Here is a 21,458-nt window from a genome sequence, read left to right on the forward strand (position 1 = left end):
GAACTTGAGGCCGAGTTGCTCATTTTGCAACAAAGTTTTACACTCTGTGGCCCAACATGTTTTCCTCAAATCCACTGGAGTCTGAAGAAGGATCTCGACCCGAAACGTCACCCATTCCTTCTGTCCAGAGATGCTGCCTGTCCCGCTGAGTTACTCCAGCATTTTGTGTCTACCTTCGATTTAAACCGGCATCTACAGTTGTTTCCTGCACATGTTTTCCTCAAAGTTATTTTATTGTGTGTCAGCCTTTCTGCGACATCTCACCCAGCGCACGCCGCCGGGGCCCACTGGTGAAACCGCGTCGCTGCCCGCGTTGCCACGGCGACGGCGCAACGCGACAATCAGGAGTCATGAAAGATCGCGACAAAAGTGGAGACCGCTCAAAACATCGCGATAGTTGGGAGAGGGGAGTGAGGGGAGTGAGGGGACAAAGATGGCGCTCTAGGCTGGAGTGCAGGTTGAAGAGTTTACGAACTGGATGGTGGCGCCGCCGATCAGCGGCCCTCCGGCTTTATATGCGTCCGTGACTATATTTCAGCGGTTGTTTGGCGTTGCTTTTTCAATCTTCCCGCCCCTCCCCTCAACATTGCTCAGCGCTTGCTGCCTTCCCCGGGCTCTCTCTGGTGCCGCCCTCTCCCCACCCTCCAGGCCGCTGTCTTATTCCTATGTTACCGCAGCCTCCGAGCCCCGTATCTGATTGCTCTACATGTCGTTGTGTGGCGGTCGCGGTGCAACAAAAGCAGCTAGAAGTGCTATCGTCAACCTCCAAGTGTGTGCGAGGTCCACGGCAGCAGTACTGCCACTCTGCCCTCTTCCATCTCCCTCGTCGTCATGACAGGAGAGAAGGCGGAAAGGATTTCTAACGGCCGCTCGGTGCGTAGGGATCACAGGCTGTTCAAAGAGGAAGCTGAAGCGGAGCAAGACGACGAAGCGACCAGGACTAAAAACCGGACTAAACTCTTTGCGAACCATAAACTGATCAAGAGCCCAGCTTCCACCACGGAGGCGGCGGCAACAACAGCCAGGGACGTTGATTTTCCAGTCCACGAATGCGTCTTCAAAGGCGATATCCGTAAATTATCGTCATCGATAAGGACCCACAACATAGCTCAAAAAGATCTCCACGGTAAGTTTCGACACAGCGTTAATGAACTCTTCTGGGAAAATGGGAATCTCTTTGCCAAAGAGTAGTGTTCACTAATCAAAGTTGAATGTATGCGCACGCGTGTTTTATGTTTGATTTGTTGATAAATTTGAATTGTTTAATATTCTTACATTTGGTATACGCTGTTCTCGTCATTTATACAAAAGCGACAAAGATAAGTCTGTAAAGTAGGAGTAATCCTTGAAGGGAAAGAACTGGAATCTGTTTAGTAGTAGGCCTCAAATATCTGAAAAGTTTCAGATAAGAACTGTGGTTTGGAGAATCAATGAAGTGGTGTCTGAATTTTGCTTAAATTAATTAGCTAATTCGTGAATTTTAAAATGAATTAATTTCATTAATTGGTAGTTAGGCTTGTTTTAAAATAATTGTGTTGGAAGGAACTGCGGATGCTGGTTTAAAATGAAGATGGACACAAAAAGCTGGAGTAACTCAGTGGGTCAGACAGGATAAGAATAAGTGGCATTTTGGGTTGCTATCCTTCCTCAGACCTAGTCAGGGGAAAGGGAAAACAATCGTACTGTTTATCTTCAATTTTTGTACATTCTGGAAATTCTATGACAGATTACGTTGACCTTTTTATCCCCTTGTTCTTAAAGTAAGGGGTGGCGCAGTGATTTTGCTACCTTATAGAACTAGAGACTGGGGTTCAAACCCGGGTTTGGTGTTGTCAGTACGGAGTTTGTACGTTCTCTCAGTGACCATGTGGGTTTTCTCCGGGTGTTTTAGTTTCCACTCGCATCCCGAAGACTTACAGGTTTGTAGGTTAATTGGCTTCTGTAAATTGTCCCTGGTGTGCAGGATGCCGTTAGTGGACCCAGTGATCATTGGTCAGCGTGGACTCGGTGGGCCAAAAGGCCTGTTTCCACGCTGCATCTCTAAACTAAACTAATCACCAGCTGGCCATTACAGATATTTAGTGCTCGGGCTTCTCATGTTAACTGTCAAAACACTCCATGATTTTAGAATACTTTAGTAACTTGTTCTGTAATCCTCTCTTTTTCCTCAATTCTTTAGTCTCTTTCATCACACATCCAATTTCTGTAAATTACTGCAACACTTTCTAAGATCTTGACACAGTAAGTTTATTGTCCAGCTTTGCACAGTTTCACAAACAAACAATTGGATTTTTGTGGCGTGTGATGAATGAACAACACTAATCATTCATTACACTTGACCAAATCTTCTATGGGCTTTCACCCTGACCATGTGGAAAATTGACTCAGAACAGCACATTTTCAACAGTGGGAGATCTGGAGCTTTAGTGGACAACTAATCAAGCATTGACCAACAATTAATCAAGTATTCTCTGTTTTTATTTTGTAACAAATTGGATTGATTAGTTATGAAATAAAACAGAAAAATACTTGAAATGCTCAGCAGGCTATGCTGCACCTGTGAGAAGAGGAGCAAAGATCTTTTATCAGTACTGGGAAGAATATTGTTAATATGCAGGGAGGGTGGGATGGAGGAGAGCAAAACCAGTGATTATGGAGCTGTTAATTAGGTTATTTGGTCAATGAGTGAATAAGTACAGTTAAAGAGGGAAATTATAGATTATAGAAGTTGCAATATACAGAGAAGACAGGTCAGGTTGGGCAAGTTCTCCATTTCCAGAAGGGAAAAGGTGGAATGGGGAAGGGAATTAAATCCCTTATTGAGTAATTAGGAAATTATGCTGAAAATATCTAATGCCAAATCATAAAAAGCAGCATAAGGAAACAAAAGATTAGAACTAAGATAAGAGACAAGTTTTCAAACACACAATTTTTATGTTGTAGTAAAATTAAGGTCTAATGTCACCACACCACCACAATTTGTCGCTTCCAAATACATGGTTGGCTATATTTAAGACTTTATCATACAGCTAAAGGTTTACTTGAATTGACAAGCTATACTTTCCTCAATATGTAACTATTAAGTGCAACATACAACTATCTTCAGTCAATGGATGATCTATTTTGGCCTTGTCATTGCCACAGAAGTCAAATCTTAAGCCAACTGAGCCAGTCCATGTGATATCAAGAACAGGCAAAGCATACTGAATACAGAAAAGGTTGTGACCTTCAGCAATATTCTGCAGCAGTGCCAAAGATGTGCTCAAGAACCAGATTTCTCTCTAGCCAAGCAAATCCAGTACATCCACAAAATCGGCCTCTATCCAGCAAAGTGGACCATTGCTCTGAGATGTCTTGGGTCCCAAAACCAGGACAAAAAATCTATATCTATACCCTATCTATTATAATTCTGTTAGTAAAGAAATGGAAGGTATTGTCAACATTCCTATCGAGTGATAATTACTCAGGAGTCACTTGTGCAGACTTCTTTTGGCACTGGAACCATTCTGCTGCTGACCTCAGTATTGTCCTGGTCAAACTAAGAACAAAAGGGTTAAATTCAGGAGAGCAGAAGAGTAACTGAGCTTTATGTTGAGATGCTTGTTGTGGACCAGTGCCGGGGTATTTATATAATCGGAGAAGTGTACTAGGCTCATCCATCGTTAACTGCTTCATTGATATCCAGCACTTCACCCCTCCACAGTTCTTTCAGATTAGCAGATGTGTGCTGATGATTGCAGTGTTCAGTGCTACTTGTATTTTCCTTGGATAATTGCTTGTGCACATATACAGTATGTCCCAATATTATTTGTAACAAAACAGGAAATACAGATTGAACACCAATTATCCAGCAACTGATGGTCCGCCCATCCCTTTAATCTGGTCAAAATTATGAAATCTCATTTGAAATTCTCTGAGCAGCCACAAATGGCATTGCGAGTGGCGAGCGCTCTTTTCAGTCAAGTCCCTCTGTTGTGAAATAATTAACTATACTCTCAATCTTCTCTCCTAACTGTTTTGCAAAGATAATGCAATAAACCTTTGTTTTATGACACCGTTATAACATGTTTAATATACCAGACTGACCTGCTGACCGGTCCCTGGCTTGCACAGTCTCCGCGGCCGTTTAGAGAGCCAGCTTCCGACGCCACTCCCGTCTCGCAAGGAGCTCCAGCAAGTCTTTCTTTATCCACAGTAAGGACCAAAGTGCTGGAGTAATTCAGTGCATGAGGATCTCTGGAGAACACGGATAGGTGACATTGGGGCCCTTCCTCCGAATGATTCAGTCGGCTGTTACTCCAGCATTTTATGTCATTTCAATTTAAAACTGGGAGCCGATGCCGCTGATCTGCAGCAGCGAGCCCTTCTTCACCGGTTCGCATGGCTGGTGTTGCGGCTCACAGAGTAGCCCCTGGCAACGGCGCTTTCATCAGTGTGCCCCCACTGACAGAATGTGCTTCCTCCCCTGTCACCTGCTGTCGCTTCCAAGGTGGAGTATGTCGGTGACTCGGGGGAGAAGGTGCGGGGGGAGGTGGGGGCAGCGACCCGAAAAACCGATGTTGCCAGGGGATAACAACGTGAGCCACAACAACAGCCATATGAACCAGTGAGGAAGGGCTCGCTGATGCAGACCAGCGACATCGGCTCCCAGTTTTAAAGCGAAATTAAGCAAAATGCTGGAGTAACTCAGCTGACTGAATCAGTCTTAGGAAGGGTGCGATGCAACCTACAGTGTTCTCCAAAGATCCTGATGGGCTGAATTACTCCAGCACTTTAATCCTTGGGGTGGGTGAAGAAAGACTCGCTGGTGCACCTTGCGAGTCGGGAGTGGCGTCGGAAGCTGGGGCTCTAAACAGCCAAAGAGACGGTGCAAGCCGGGAATGAGTCGGCAGGTCATTTTATACCTGTTTCTTTTAAGTTTCTGGCAATCCATGGTGCTTTAAAGACACAGGATGGGTGTCATTAGTGGGCCAGGGGTGTATAGCAGTTTCATAATCACCTGACCTCTGTTGGTCCAGAAAAACTGATAATCCAGAAAGGCTCTGGAACGGAGTCTGCCAGAAAATCGGTGTTCAACTTGTACTGGAAAAAACTCATTCCAATGCGGGTGGATAAATAATGCCTTGCATTCTCGATTGGCATTAATCATTGAAAATAACATTTTTGTTTCCTGTCTGCTTACCTACCATTCCCTGACATTTCTTTTGCAATGTTTCTATTACCAAGTCTTTGTTGTAATCTTGTGGGTTGCCATTTACTGCAAACTTAACTAAACCTGTCACACAAATGCTGTGGCTACAGAACAAGTCATAGTTAATGTATTCTCTACTCATTACCTCATTTCCTGATTCCATTGACAAAGAAGATGGACCATGAAGCAGATGATGAAATACTCTACATGGCCTGAATGTGTGCTATTCTAACAATAATCACAGCAATACTTTATTCAGGGCAAAGTTGATTTGTTTGGCTGACCATTTGCAGAAGTTTGTCGGTAGATCTTGCCAAGTCCTCTTCAACATCTGGATCCAAGAGTAACAGCTCCATGCCTGATCTTATCCAAATTGTCTATTTTCTAAGCACCCCTCCCAACCCTTCCGAATTTGGTGGAAAGTTTCCGCTTTCTTATTTCATTTCGGCCACTCTCATTTTGCATCACATTTTTCCGCGAAACAGTCGGTAATTGCAATTTGTCAATTCGGTCGTTAGGGGTTCTGCGAGAACCCCCCCCCCGCCCTGGAAGTCTCCCCGAAGATGTGGCACCTAGGCTGGGCAAGGCTAGCCAATCTCAACCTCATCGGGACTTCCATAGCCGATCGGTGGGTTGAATTTGCAACCTGCGGCTGGGGCTCTGGAACTCAAGCCCAGCAAATCTATCCCCATAGCTAACTTCCTTGGCCAGCTGGATAAACCAGCAAAGCTCTAGAACTAAGAGTGCCAGAAAATCAGTGGTGGAACTGTGAGTAAATATTAAATTCAAGTGCAAGATTATATAACTATATTAATTCATTAAGACAGGGTTAAAATAGAAAACACAGCAGAAAAACCAATTACCACCTTTTTGGGCTGATTATCAATTAATGTGCAAATTTACTTCAACAAGTACTTCCGTCTGCTTAATCGAGTCGCATATATCAACTCTTCATAACTTAGTCATACATTTTATGACTTGTTCTTTTATTCAATACCACGAGAATTGGGACGTGTAAGGAAAAAGCAAAATAGAAAAAACAAAACAATTTTTTCTTTATGTTTCAAAAGGTATCTCTGTTCAATAACTTTTCTATAAATCGCAGAATATAATCATGATAGGCCTGACATTGTACATGTAGTCCAAGAACTACAGACTGTTGGAATAATAGTCGTTTTTCATACATGTAGCACAATGCATTTGTGCATTTGGCGTGCATACTTTTTTTTGCTGAAAAGTTGCATTACATGCCATATTATGAATTTTGAAGTAAAATTCTGAATTTTGGACATCAAAATTATGAATTTGTAAAATCAAATGTTCGGAGGTCTGGTTAAGTCTATATTTGTATGCTTTTACAATTGTCATTGTTAAATTCTTATTTGCAATACAGTGAACCAAACAAAGACTGCGTATCCACCTATGAAACATAATTCTACATATTGCAAAAGTTTTCATTGACGTCATTCTGTTTCACTAAAGTTATATTTCGGGTAACGGTGAAGCTAAAATAAATGGTTCAGTTATTATCAGATATATTTAATTTAGTAAGCGTAATGATAGAAAGTAATAACTGTTATGCTGCTGACAAAAATTATGCACATGTCCCTTGTCTGCATCTTGTCTTTTCAGGAAACACGCCATTACACCTTGCTGTGATGTTAGGGCACAAAGGTAAATACTTTTTCTTTAGCATCTCTTTGCTTAAAAAGTTGCACATTGTATATTGCAGAACATTCGGCAGAAGATTGGATTACGATAGAGCTTGAGGTGCTGTTGGATATATCAGTGGTCATGTGATCTCTTAAAACATTGAATTTGGCGGAATGTTTCTAAAGTTAAATTAGAAATGTTTTCATTGCACTTGCTTGAATGAACCTTGACCATCATTTCACAGAATGTTTGCAGTAACTAAGATAAACCTGCAATTCTTGTTGGTTACTTTCACCTAATTGAAGGTTACAATCGGGTCGGGATCCTTCAGACTGATTGTAGTTGGGGGAGAAAGCTGGAAGACGGGTGGAGGTGGGATAAAGGTTGGTGAATGCAAATGAGGAGGGGTGGTAGTTGATTGGCCGATGGGCGGACACAGGCCAGAGAAGGGAAGAAGACAAAAGGCTTGTGAGATATTGAAAGAAGAGACTTGAAATGTGGTCAGTTAAAGGGATGTGGGTGGAAATTGAAAGGGTTGTGGTTAGTTAGTTACCTGAAAACTGTGAGTTCAATGTTCATACAGTTGAGTTGTAAGCTATATATGAGATGCTGTTCCTCCATTTTCTATGTTGCATCACTCTGGCAGTGGAGAAGGCCCAGGCCAGAAAAGTCACTGTGGCAATTGGGAGAGGAGTTAAAATGGTTAATAGTCTGGAAATCCCGCTGGCATTGGCGGACCGGATCCAACTGTCCACTACCACCTCTCTTCTAGCTTTCTACCCCCTACCATAATTAGTCTGAAGAAGTGTGGACTCAGTGGGCCCCAAGAGCCTGTTTCCATACTGTATCTTTCAATCAACCAATTGAAAGTACAAAGTGAATTTATAGAAACATAGAAAATAGGTGTAGGAGGCCTTTTGGCCCTTCTAGCCAGCACCACCATTCATTGCGATCATGGCTGATCATCTACAATCAGTAACCTGTGCCTGCCTTCTCCCCATATCCTTTGATTCCACTAGCCCCTAGAGCTATATCTAACTCTTAAATTCATCCAGTGAATTGGCCTCCACTGCCTTCTGTGGCAGCGAATTCCACGAATTCACAACTCTCTGGGTGAAAAAGTTTCTTCTCACCTCAGTTTTAAATGGCTTCCCCTTTATTCTTAGACTCTGTCCCCTGGTTCTGGACTCCCCCAACATTGGGAACATTTTTCCTGCATCTAGCTTGTCTAGTCCTTAAAGCAGAGAAAACTGCTTTAAGTGTCGAACAGGTCAGGAGGACGCGTTATTGGCAGCAACGCTGAATACAAGATTCAACTGTCACCTCCTTATGCCAGTTTACCAACGAAACAAAAATCAGATTCCTTTCCTTTTGCATGTTGATTTATTGTAAATGGTGCTTATTTGGGATTTATAAATGTAGTGAATGCATATCTAACAGTTACACCAATCATAATACAGTTTTCATTGTTTCCAATTCATGGACTTCTTGTAAACGGTTTCTGGAATATTTTGATGATTGCACATGTTAGAAGGCTCAAAAACTGGTTGTTTCTAAACCTTCCCATTTAATGGGAAGTGCCTCCTCAGTAAAATCGGTTAGTTGTTCAGAACTCAAAAGTTTTTTTTTTCCTCTATTAAACATAAGAGTATGTAGTGTGAAGTCTTTACTTGAAATAATCATAAATGTAATAACTACAAATACAGGAATAGTAGATATGCACTCTTGAGAGACTCCAATGCTGGATTCTGGAGAAAAGAAACTGGAGGAACTCGGCATGTTGAGCAACATCTGTGGGGGGGAAGATATTGTCAATGTTTTATGTGACAAACTTAATTTAAGAAAAAAAAACCCAGAAAATTCTGATAAAACTCAACTTTTTTCAGGCAGCATCTGAAAAAGAAAGTGGCCCACATTTTGCAGATTCAAAACAGAAACATCTATGACTGTTTCTCTTTTCATAGATGCTGCCTGATCTGCTGATTTAAAAAAAATGTATTTTTTGTTTTTATTCCAGATTTTCAGCATCTTTTTTTAAATCTGAAATATTAAACAATACCAGGTTTTCAGTGTTTCAATTAAGCCATCAATTTATGTTGTTAGAATTGGATAAAATACAATAAATTCCTCTTCTGTTTCTGCCCCTTATTTTCATTAGCACATTTGGATTGCATCCATCAAACTTGCATTTTCTAGTGTGTCTAACCTTGCTTGAATATTGTCCCTGTCTATTTCCGTCTAAACGACTTTCCACCATCACTCTCTGCTTCCTTCCATGAGGCCAGTTCTCTATCCGGTCGGCTGGATCCCATTTGATCTATCCTTTCAGAGCAACCTACCACGAAGAACATTATCAAATGCCTTGCCAAAGTCCAGTTAGACAATATCTACAGTTTTGCGCTCTTCAACCTTTTTGTTACCTCCTCAAGAAAAACGAAATCAGATTTGTGAGACACGATCTTCCACATACAGAACCATGCTGACTCTCCCTAACGGACCCTGTCTATCCAAATGCATATATCCTCTCCCTCAGAAAATACTCCAGATTTGTACATCTTAACTAGGGCGCCTGCAATTTCTTCTCTAGATTCCCACAGTGTTCCCGGATATATCTGATCAGGCCCGGGAGATTTATCCACCTTCATACACCTTAAAACATTCAACACCACCTCCACTGTCCTCGTGGCACTTCCATTAACTGCCCCAAGTTCCCCAGTCTTCGCATCTTTCTCCACAGTAAACACAGGAGAAATACTCATTGATAGGGGCGGTCACAGTGGCGTAGAGGTAGAGTTGCTGCCTTACAGCGATTGCAGTGTCTGAGAGCCGGGTTCGATCCCGACTAGGGGTGCTGTCTGTACGGAGTTTGTACGTTCTCCCTGTGACCTGCGTGGGTTTTCTCCGAGATCTTCGGTTTCCTCCCACACTCCAAAGACGTACAGGTTTGTAGCTTAATTAGCTTGGTAAATGTAAATAATTGTCTCTAGTGGGTGAAGGATGGTGTTAATGTGCGGGGATTGTTGGTCGTCGCGGACCCGGTTGTCCGAAGGGCCTATTTCCGCACTATATCTCCAAGCTAAATAAAAGACCTTGCCCATCTCCTTCAGCTCCACACAGATGTCCGCTTTGGTTTCTTAGGGGCCTTATTCTCTCTCTCTCGTCACTCTCTTTCCCTTAATGTACTTATAAAATCTCTTTGGATTTCCCTTAATATTATCTGCCAGAGCTATCTTGTGTCTCCTTTTTCCCCCATCTGATTTTCTTCTTAAGTATGCTTCTGTTCCCAAAACTCCTCCAGGGATAAACTTGATCCCAGCTTCCTATTCCTGTCCTATGCCTCCATTTTCCTGACCAAAACCTCAATTTCTCTCATCTTCCACACTCCCACATGCCTTGCCCTTCACTCTAACATGAACATGTAAACCCGAAACTCTTGTCATCACACTTTGGAAAACATCCCACAACCAGCAAACAACCTACTCCAGTCAACTTGAGCAGGTTCCTGTCTAATACCATCAAAGTTAGCCTTGCCCCAATTCAGTATTTTAACTCGTGTGCCTGCCCTGTCTTTATCCATTAATATCTTAAAGCTAATAGAACAGTTTAAAGCTAATAGAACAGTATAAAGCTAATAGAACAGTGATCGCTGGTCCCAAAAGGTTTATCCACTAACACCTCAGTCACTTGCCCTTCCCCCTTATTGAAACATACCGAATAGTGAAAAGTTTGGATGAGTGGATGTAGAGGGGATGTTTCTACGTGGGGGAGTCTTGGACCAGTGCACATTCTCCAAATAAAAAAATGTACCTTTAGAAAGGAGATGAGGAGGAATTTATTTTGTCAGAGGGTGGTGAATCTGCAATTCATTGCCACAGATGGCTGTGGAGGCCAAGTCATTCGGTGTTTTTAAGGAGGAGATTGACAGATTCTTGACTAGTGAAGGTGTCCAAGGTTATGGAGAGAAGGTAGGAGAATGGGGTTTAGAGGGAAAGATAATCATCCATGTGGCGGAGTAGACTTGATGGGCCAAATGGCCTAATTATGCTCCTATCACTTGTCTACATTCGACGTCTGTTTCATGATGGCATCCTCAACAAGCAAGACAAAAAGATTGACTCCAGCGGATTGGCTCCCCGGCATGGCCTAGTTCCAGTACCATTGGATGCCTCTTGGAGATCGTGACATCTGGTCCGACAAAACGGATAATCCAGAAAGTCTGAACCAAGGGTGCCGAAAAATCGGTGGTGGACCTGTACAAACATTTAAAGATACTTTTTTCAGAATCTGAATGAATTATAATCCATGTCCTTTTTTTTAAGAGCTTGAGTGTTTATATGGGTGTGATTTATGGACTTGTATGCCATTTTAAATATATATATTCACTACTCGCACATTAAAGCTTAATGTTTAATCTAATGGTGGAAATCTTCGCGTCATCAATTTCATAGTATGATGGCAAAAGGTGTCAGCTTCACCAACAGGGCAACAAAGAGTTGATCCAGTTATGCCTACTCATTCATCTCTGAAGTATTTGGTACCTTGAGCAGTTCATAGAGGAGTCAAATTCCTGATTGATTTGCTGACTCGGGTGCACAGAAACCAGATGTACCATGCATGTTTCAGCCCAATTGAGATTCAACTTGACGATTTGAACTGAGCCCTTTTCCAACTGCTTGTGATGGATTGACCTTTTTTTCATTTAATTTCTTAATTTGCTTGTTAATTAATTTAACGACTTATTTTGGGAGTTGATCGGTGGTGGAGAGTTTTGTTGTACCAACAAAAGATTTTATTAGACTTCAATTTCCTTTTTTGCATTTTCCAGTTATGCAACCTGCTTATTAAACACTTGCTGATACTTAAACATTGCTAGTTAATCTTGAACCATTTATATTATACTTAAGCTGAAACAATGCAAATGGATTTTGGGACTTTATTTTGTGTAATTGAAAGTAATGAATACAGCCAGTAAATACTTGCCATTCAAGTGAAAATGGAGATGCATCATTGTTGCTTGACTTGCGTCATAACTTGTTTTTATTTCCATTTGCAGAGTGCGCCCATTTACTTCTAGCTCACAATGCGCTGGTAAAGGTGAAAAATGCTCAGGGATGGAGTCCGCTGGCAGAAGCCATCAGCTATGGAGATCGACAAATGAGTATGGTTTTTGTTTCATTTATTCAAGTCTGGAGTGCTACAGAATACATTAATACTTCTCACTCCCAATCTACCTCTGCTTATTTTCTCCCTCTTTGTTCAAAGGATGGATAACCTGGCGTTCAATAAGGTTGCTAGCTGTTAAATTGTCGATTTTGATCTAGAGAAAACAACGAATTGGAGAAAATGCTTGAAATACAATCCCCACAGCATTGTAGCTATGCTAGTCACAATGTAATTAGCACTTTGTAAACTTTGACCAACATAAATTGATTGACAATAATCCATTCTAGAATAAAATCATACCACTGTGTAATTTTGTCTGCCACAAAAGGAATCTTAATCTTTTTGTCTATTACTGCCCTTACAACATACAACAGCACAGGAAGAGGCCCTTCGACCCACAATGTCTATGCTGAACATGATGCCATGACCAACCCATATCAGCCTGCATGTAATCCATATCCCTTCATTCCCTGCATATCCATGTTCCTATCCCAAAGTCTCTTGAATGGCACTGTCGAATCTGCCTCACACCACCACTCCCCGCCACGTGTTAAAGGCATTCAACGCCCTCTGTTTAAAAAAAACATCACCAAAAAAATTAGCCCTCTCACCTTTTAAGTACTGTCATCTAGTATTTGACATTTCCACCCTGGTGAAAATGGTTCTGACCATCTACCCTGTCGTAATTTTATGTACTTTTCAGGTTGCCCCTTCAAACTCCATTCCAGAGAAAACCATTCCAGTCTGTCCAACCTCTTTTTGTGGCTAATACCATCTAATCCAAGCAGCATTCTGATTTACAATAAAGAATACAGTGCTGGAGTAACTCGGGGGTCAGGCAGTGTCCCCGAGGACATGGATAGTTAATGTTTGGATTGGGACCCTTCCCAAAAGGGTCCTGACCTGAAATTACACCTACGTTTTCCAAATATGGTCCTGCCCTGTTGAGGTACTCCAGCGCTGCCTTTTTTTTGTAGGCCAGCATCTGCAATTCCTTGTTTTAGCATTCTTGTAATCCTCCTCTTATTCTCTCTCTTGTCACTCTCTTTCCCTTAATGTACTTATAAAATCTCTTTGGATTTCCCTTAATATTATCTGCCAGAGCTATCTCGTGTCTCCTTTTTTCCCCATCTGATTTTCTTCTTAAGTATGCTTCTGTTCCCAAAACTCCTCCAGGGATAAATTTGATCCCAGCTTCCTATTCCTGTCCTATGCCTCCATTTTCCTGACCAAAACCTCAATTTCTCTCATTTCTCGCAAGTGCGGCCAAACCAAAGACCTTTTAAAGATGCATCATGACACACGTACTCGGTGCCACATGCCTACTTTACCACTATCTACTTGTGCTGCCACTTTCATGGAGTTATAGACTTGGACCCCAAGATCTCTCTGTACATCAATGCTCCAAAATTTGGACTGATCCCAGTGGAACTCCACTGGTCACAAACATCCAGCCACCACAAAATCTCTGTCTTCTATCAGTAAGCCAGCTATGACTCTATAGGACCAAGTCGATATTAATCACATGCATCTTAATCTTCTGGATCAGCCTACCATATGGGACTTTATCAATGTCTTGTACTACCTGAGACACAACCTGCTGTGTACAAAGCCATGCTGACTGTCCCTGATTTTCTTCCGAATGAAAATAAATCCTTTCCCAGAATCCTCTCCAATAGATTCCCTTCCACTGATGTGAGGCACACTTGCCTATAATTCCTTAGATTTCACCAGTTAAAAATTAATTTTTGTTGGATGCTTGATGTCTCTGAATAATGTTGAGTTTAGCTGTTGGCAAATCTGATTGTGACATCCCTAAATACTAGACTGTTACTTTTAACAAGTTAGCTCTTGATGTAAGTTTGTTGCTGTCTTAAATTGGCTAATGCATGGCTTGCAAAAGAATGCTGGAGCTAAATTGCCCTGTATTGAACTAATAAACTAAGGAATTTTTATCTGATGGCACAGTGTTGAGGTATGTAGGGATCCACCTAGTTTCATCATCTTTGTAAACAATTGAAGGCCAATGGGGATAGGTAATCGCAGTTTAAACTATTGGAAAGGTTACTCAAACTGACTTAAATGGTTTAGCTTTTAGTTTAGAGATACAGAGAGAAAACAGGCCCTTCGGCCCACCGGGTCCGCACCAATCAGCGATCCCCGCACATTAACACTATCCTATACCCACTAGGGACAATTTTTACATTTACCAAGCCAATTAACCTACAAACTTTGGAATGTGGGGGGAAACTGAAGATCTTGGAGAAAACCCACGCAGGTCACGGGCAGAACGTACAAACTCCTTACAGACAGCACCCGTAGTAGGGATCGAACCCTGGTCTCCAGCACTGCATTCACTGTAAGGCAGCAACTCTACCACAGCACCACCGCGACTGACCAAAGGGTTGCCCCTTTGAAATTTTATAATAGGCATCTCTGGGGATGTAAAGGAGTATCACAATTTACATGGCAGCTTTTCAGGATGTAAGTAAAAGTTTGCATATCTGATCTATAATTAAACATTACAGTAGGAGTGAAATCTGAAAGCCACTGAAACGTTTAATCTTGAGCAATCAAGGTGCTATTGTAATTTTTTTTAATGGATTGTGTTTAGTTACAGCTCTGTTGCGAAAACTTAAGCAACAGTCGAGAGAAAATGTAGAGGAGAAACGACCTCAATTACTGAAAGCTCTGAAAGAGGTATGTTTGAAATTTTGTAACGTTTAAATTAAAAATAATTTAAATACAATAGATTAACGTAAGAATGTTAAATAATAATTAATTAATTGAATTTGGTGGATGTTTACTTCATTCAGTATGACATTTTATATATATCAATGACTTGAAATGTGGTTAAAAACCCATGAGATTAAATTAAAGTTTAATTGTTGATTTGGAGGTTTTATTTCAGATTTCCAAGCTCAGTTTGCTGTATTATAGGTAAAGGATAGTTCCCCACAAGTTGAATGTGTTTCTCTAGCTTTTTCTTGTTCTCCCAATGGTTCATTTTGATGTCATGATTTATGGATTATGTTATGTGATTCGGAGAACTAATAGGTTCTCTGGGGGAAATAGTAAGTGCCCTGAGGTAATAGTTACTCAAAAATTGTGACTTGCATGTTTTTTCATCTTGTACATTTATTTCTATATTATGTCAAGTTATGATATTAAAGTTTCAGAACTGTTTGGAATTTTGGTCCCTCCATCCATTCTTGTATCCAACTTAAAACTGGCTTTGTAAACAGCTTTCAACTGTACGAGAGAAAAATGTGTCTGAAATGTACAGTGAAAATTTGTTCTGTAAACAATGTAACATTGTAAGTCACCACAATTATTTTAAATATTAACACTTGCTTGGCATGAATAACTAAGTTGCCCTTTCAAGAGGTGTGTACAGTATATAATGGATCCATATTGTTGTATTATTGTTACCATAAATTCCGCAACAATACTTAATCCATCTTCAAGTGCTACTTAGCTAATTTACTAGAATCAGAAAAGAAGCAAGTTAAAAGACACTTCCAAAGCTTTCAATCAGGCAAAAGGTACAATGGAAACATTGAGAATATTTTCTTTACCAGAACTGGCTATAAATTGAGATACCTTATTTTTTTTAATTCACCACTTTTTAATCTCTAACAGATTTTAAACATTGGTGAAAACGGTTACAGATTATAAAACTGTCCTTTTAAGTTAGTTTTAAATAAGCTCTTTTTAACTAAATGACATTAAACTTTAAACATTTCACCATTAGTGATTTTAAACTATAGAAGTGCTAGACTCCTGGATTTCTTAAGTCTGATTTTAAATCTATCATTGAGAAAGATTAAAGGAATTATTTACCACGTGATTTTGTCAACAGCTAACCCAAGGTGACTTGATTCCTATTAATTCCATTCCTGAGATCTCGGATCCCTCACATTGTGCACAGAAATTTATTAAAGCCAGCAAGTTCTTGTCTGGACTGACATAGTTAAGTTATAAGCTAACCAGAGGAAACCAAAACTGTAAATTGGAAAATTATTGAATGTTACAGCTCAAAAGATATAATAGGAAATTGACATAAAACTTTGTTTATATTTTCTTTAGCTGGGAGATTTTTATTTAGAGCTTCACTGGGATTTTCAAAGTTGGGGTAAGTGAAATGTTTTTTTTTAATGTGTATATCCTCAGTCACAGAGTCATAAAGCACAGAAATGGGATCTTCGACCCAACCTGCCCAAATCCCCCCATAACCATTGCTGTCCAAATGTCTTTTAAATATTGTTATAATACCTGCCTCAACTACCTCCTGGCAGTTTGTTCCATATATCATCCTCTGTGCAGAAAAAGTTGGCTCTTGGGTTCCTATTAAATTGTTCCCCATTCATCTTAAACTTTTGTCTTTTGGTTGTTTATTCCCCTATTATCCTCTTATTTCAGACTTTAAAAATTATAATATTAGACATCCTTGTAGCAAGTTTGGAATTATTATGTGACATGTATTTATTTTAATATTTATAAATGTTATTGTTCAAATCATGAATGACAAAATAAAATGTCTTAATTTCTCATTTCCCAAATGGATATAAGGAACCTGGGGTATATGAGTGCAATTTGTTGAAAGTGGCAGGATAGTTTGAGGAAATATTAAAACAAATGGAGGATTCGGGGCTTTACAAAAAGAGACATTATGACAGGAATTAGAGAGAAAACAAAGGGACATGTTGCTGAGACTTGGTGGTGCCCATGAAAGAAAAAGCTCTTTTTTTTGCTCATCAAAAAAACAAACTTTTGAAGAAACAGCAGGCCTGGAGGCATCTGTGAAAGGTCATAGACATGATGTTTGGGGTCAGGGCCTTCAGAACATATCCCATGTCCTTCTAGAGATGTTGTCTGGCTTGCTGAATTACTCTGGTACTTTGTCCTTGTTCAAGATTCCAATATCTGTAGTCTCTTGTGTTGCTAGTATTTATTCAGATTTTCTATCTCTGCTTGATCTGTTTGGCATTTCAACATTTGCTGAACTTGTTTCAGCGTTCCAGCATCCTTTTTTTCCCCCAATTATTTTGGAAGATAGGTAGCTAGTAGGTGAGCTTAAAAACTAGAGAAAAATAGATGTTCATAGATAAATTTATTAAATGTTCATAGATACATTTATTTTGTTGATATTAATACCTGGTCATTAAATTAGGCTGATTGAAAATCACTTTCACTTTTGTGCTTGCTTATGCTGCATTGAAACAGTAATTTTAATTTCTATTGATGAGTTTGTGCTGCACTGCAAAGGCTTAAATTATTGGTTGAAATTTGATAAACTTCACTTTTTTTGGAATTTCATGTCATTAATAGAATCAAAACACAAATTTATAATGAGTGGGTTGAACGTGAAATACCTCTAAAAATCGTTAAAATTACATAAAGCAAAAAATGTTCCATTCTGAGCTCCATTTACAACTTGTCTGTCCACAAGCCACAGGCTCCTAGTTCAGTGGTGGTCCTTTATATTCTCTTATTTGTTTAATGTCAACACAGCTTTGTATTTAAATACTTAGATACCCAAAGCCTCCATTAGTTATCAATCACACTGATTTAGTTATTGGTAAACATTTTGTTAAAGTTTATTTTCTACTGTTTCATGTGCTATCTTTGTTATTGAACTTGTTTTCCAGTGAGTTAAGGTTTGTCTGATTGGAAACCACACTGTGTTCTTCAGTTGCTAGAGAATTATTAAATATATAGCTACTGCTAGATTCATTGTTCCCTTCCTGTTGTTTCTCTGTTACAGTGCCTTTACTTTCCAGAATTCTGCCTTCAGATGCTTGTAAGATTTACAAACAGGGTATAAACATCAGGTATGTTTGTTTTGCACCCAAATTTCATAATGAAAAGTGCATAGATATCGGACAGTCCTATAAAACTTGTGCACTTGTGGATACAAGGTTTTTCATGAATTTTTAAAGTATTTGTGTTTTGGATATCATCAACAGACCTGCATTTATTTCTCTTCCCTATGGTCCCTGAGAAAACTGCTTTAAAGCCTTTCAGTGCAACTGAATGGTTTGCTCGGCTTGCATCAATGTGGAGTTAATGGTTATGATTTTACGTGCATTTTCAGGCTTGACACAACTCTAATAGACTTTACTGATATGAAATGTCAACGTGGAGATTTAAGCTTCATTTTCAATGGTGACTCAACACCCTCTGAATCTTTCATAGTATTAGACAATGAGCAAAAGGTTTATCAGCGAATACACCACGAGGTGAGTCTTCTGCTATTTAAATAATGTTGACAAATGCTATTCAACTTGATTACAGCAACCTGTACAATATAGAATCATACAGCCTGCAAAGAGGCCTTTTGGCCCAACTTGCCCACACCAACTAATAACATGCCCCATCTACACTAGTCCCACCCGACTGCGTTTGGCCCATATCCCTTTAAACCTAGCCGATCCTTGTACCTGTTTAAATGTTATTATAGTACCTGCCTCACCTACATCCTCCGGCAGCTTGTTCCATGTACCTATTACTCGGTGTTTTAAAAAAAATGTTGACCCTCGGGTTCCTATTAAATCTCTACCCCCCCCCCCCCCCCCCCTTCACCTTAAACCTATGTCCGTTGGTTCTCATTTCCCCTACTCTGGATAAAAGACTGCATTTACCCTATCTATTCCTCTCATGATCTTATATCATATCATATCATCATATCATATATATACAGCCGGAAACAGGCCTTTTCGGCCCTCCAAGTCCGTGCCGCCCAGCGATCCCCGCACATTAACACTATACACCTCCATAAGATCACCCCTCGTCCTTCTGCAAGCCCTAGCCTGCTCAACTTCTCCCTGTAGCTCAGACTAAATATAGAGAGAAGGTTACAGAGGGATTGGTACAGTAAAGGGAATATCTGATAGGCTGTGCCCAATTGATTTAATAGAGGTAGTTTAAAACTCATTAAGTAATTTTGTCTGTGTAATGTATGTCGCGAAACAGTGGGATATGATGTTAGACTATGTGATTAGTATAAGAAAAACAAAGCCAAAATACCTCTGGTCAGGGATGACCAGTTCCGATACAGACAGAAAGAAACAATAAGTTACCTAAAAGTAGAGAATTCAATATTGAGTTGCTAACATTGCAACATGCCTAGACTGAAGATGAAAAGTTGTACCTTAAGCTTGCATTTTGGCTCGTGGTAATAATGCTATTGTCCATTGAAAGAAGAATCAGGATGTGAGTAGATGGTGAATTAATGTGGCAGGCGATTGCAAGGTCAGAGTTCAGGAAAAAACCTAAAACAACTAGTGTGGCGCAGTGCCTCACATCGCCAGAGACCTGCTGCCTCACATCGCCAGAGACCTGGGTACGATCATGACTAAGGGTGCTGTCTGTGGAGAATTTTTACATTCGCCCTGTAACCATGTGGCTTTTCTCCAGGTGCTACAGTGTCCTTCCACATTCCAAAAATGTGCAGGTTTGTAGGTTAATTGACTTCTGTAAATTGCCTCCAATGTGTACAATGGGATAGCATAGTATGAGTGATCAATGGTTGACATGGACGGTGGGTCGAAGGCCCTGTTTCCACACTGTATTTTTGAACGAAACTAAAAGAATAATGAAATAACTTTTGCAGATATCAGGTACAACTGTTTATCTGTAGGGTGAATTAGGTATTTTCCTGTGGACATGATTGCATTTTATATTTACCAGATTAATTGGGTAAATGACAATTCTTGATTTCTTGCTGCTCAATTATAGTTTTATTTCAGGAATCTGAGATGGAAACTGAAGAAGAGGTAGATATTTTGATGAGCAGTGATATTTATTCGGCAACATTATCTACAAAATCTATTACCTTTGCACGTGCGCAGACTGGCTGGCTTTTCCGAGACGACAAAACGGTATCATTGTTTTAGTGTGTGGATGAATTTTAATCACATTTTCTAAACCCTGTGTATAAATCAAGCTTTCTACGATGTTCACTTTTATGTGGAATTAAATCTTGAAATTTCAACAGGTATTGTCCATGCTCCACTCATATCTTTGTTCTGTCCTTTGTTACTTATCTAGCCTACATATCATCCTCAACTATTCTCTGTGGTAATGGGTTCCACTTTTCTGCCCCATTGTGAATAAAAATAAATTTGTTGCACATTCCCTGATTTAATCTCTTGGTGACCATTAAATGCCCTGAAGACTAGGAAAGGGACTGTGCCTGGTCATTGTTTGCTGATCGGCAAGGCCTGACACTTCTGGAACATTATTTTTCCCAATATCCTTTTGCCAATATTATGAGAAGAAACACGCAAACTCCTCTGTGTGGGTATAGTCAAGGTTTGGTACAAATTTGGCAATTCTACGTCCAAAGGTCAACTTGTCTTTTTTGCCTTATTTTTCTGCATTGCAATTTAAGTGATTTATGTTTGTAATCTCCGATTACCTAGTACTTTTGGATTTCTTTGCTTCTCTAAATTTTCTCCAAGTAATACGTGACCTCAGTTTTACATTTCTAAACAATATCTATTATGTTGAAATTCATGTTCTGATTATTTGCTCATTTTACAAATGTATTAATGACTTCCTACAATATGTTACATTCCTCAGTGTAGACTATTCCTCCTAACTGGTTGTTCACAAACTTAAAGTTTTTTTTGGATTGCTGGTCTATCTATCACCGATATAAATTCTGAGCAATGGTAAACATGCAAATTCTGTGTGACCACATTTTCCCCCTTTAGTTTTGAACAGTTACGCTTTCTCCCTAAATTTTGCTTTTTATGTTGCATCCATCTGGACGTACATTTCTGCCTCTTATCTATTGACTCTGCTTGTATTTAACTGCATTAATCTACATTTTGTTCTTTGATGATAGGATTTTCTTTTCTGCATAATAAAAAAAGGCATTGACCTAACAACAGCTTGTATTTCTGCAGCGTCCTTAATGTAAAATGTCATAATGCTCTTTGCAGGACAATTAGCAGAATTAATTTGACACAAATCTTTTGAGAAATGACGTAAAAGAGGGAAGCGAGGACATTTTAGAGTTTAAAAATTATTGAAGGCATGATGAGGCCCGAATGGAAGGAACCCAACAAGACTATTGTGCTGGAGGAAATTGCAGTTATGAATAGGCATTTTAATGGTCTTAAAATCAATGATTTTTTAAAACTGAGATTACTTTTAACGGGACTAGAACAGATATGGAAACATAGAAAAATAGGTGCAGGAGAAGGCCATTCAGCCCTTCGAGTCAGCACCACCATTTAATATGATCATGGCTGATCATCTAAAATCAGTACCCCGTTCCTGCTTTTTCCCCATATCCCTTGATTCCTTTAGCCCTAAGAGCTAAATCTCTCTCTTGAAAACATCCACTGAATTGGCCTCCACTGCCTTCTGTGGAAAATTCCACAGATTCACAATTCTCTGGGTGAAAAACTGTTTCCTTATCTCAGTCCTAAATGGCCTA

At 39.8% G+C, this 21,458-nt stretch overlaps 1 protein-coding gene across 2 annotated transcripts in view; it reads left to right on the forward strand.

Moving 5' to 3' along the window:
* The first annotated feature begins 411 nt into the window (after positions 1-411).
* ankrd13c (ankyrin repeat domain 13C) overlaps positions 412-21,458 on the forward strand; it is a 37,538-nt gene continuing 16,491 nt past the window's right edge. The window contains exons 1-8 of one of the 2 annotated variants that reach the window (XM_078407353.1): positions 412-1,126; positions 6,824-6,865; positions 11,898-12,002; positions 14,622-14,707; positions 16,097-16,142; positions 17,775-17,841; positions 18,105-18,249; positions 19,759-19,890. In XM_078407353.1, the coding sequence (XP_078263479.1) occupies positions 832-1,126; positions 6,824-6,865; positions 11,898-12,002; positions 14,622-14,707; positions 16,097-16,142; positions 17,775-17,841; positions 18,105-18,249; positions 19,759-19,890 (918 nt within the window). In that variant the 5' untranslated portion in view covers positions 412-831. The remainder of the gene's footprint in view (positions 1,127-6,823; positions 6,866-11,897; positions 12,003-14,621; positions 14,708-16,096; positions 16,143-17,774; positions 17,842-18,104; positions 18,250-19,758; positions 19,891-21,458) is intronic. The other variant, XM_078407354.1, reaches the window with a different exon arrangement.

Source organism: Rhinoraja longicauda, chromosome 11 (genome assembly GCF_053455715.1).
Source record: "Rhinoraja longicauda isolate Sanriku21f chromosome 11, sRhiLon1.1, whole genome shotgun sequence".
NCBI classification, from domain to species: Eukaryota; Metazoa; Chordata; class Chondrichthyes; order Rajiformes; family Arhynchobatidae; genus Rhinoraja; species Rhinoraja longicauda.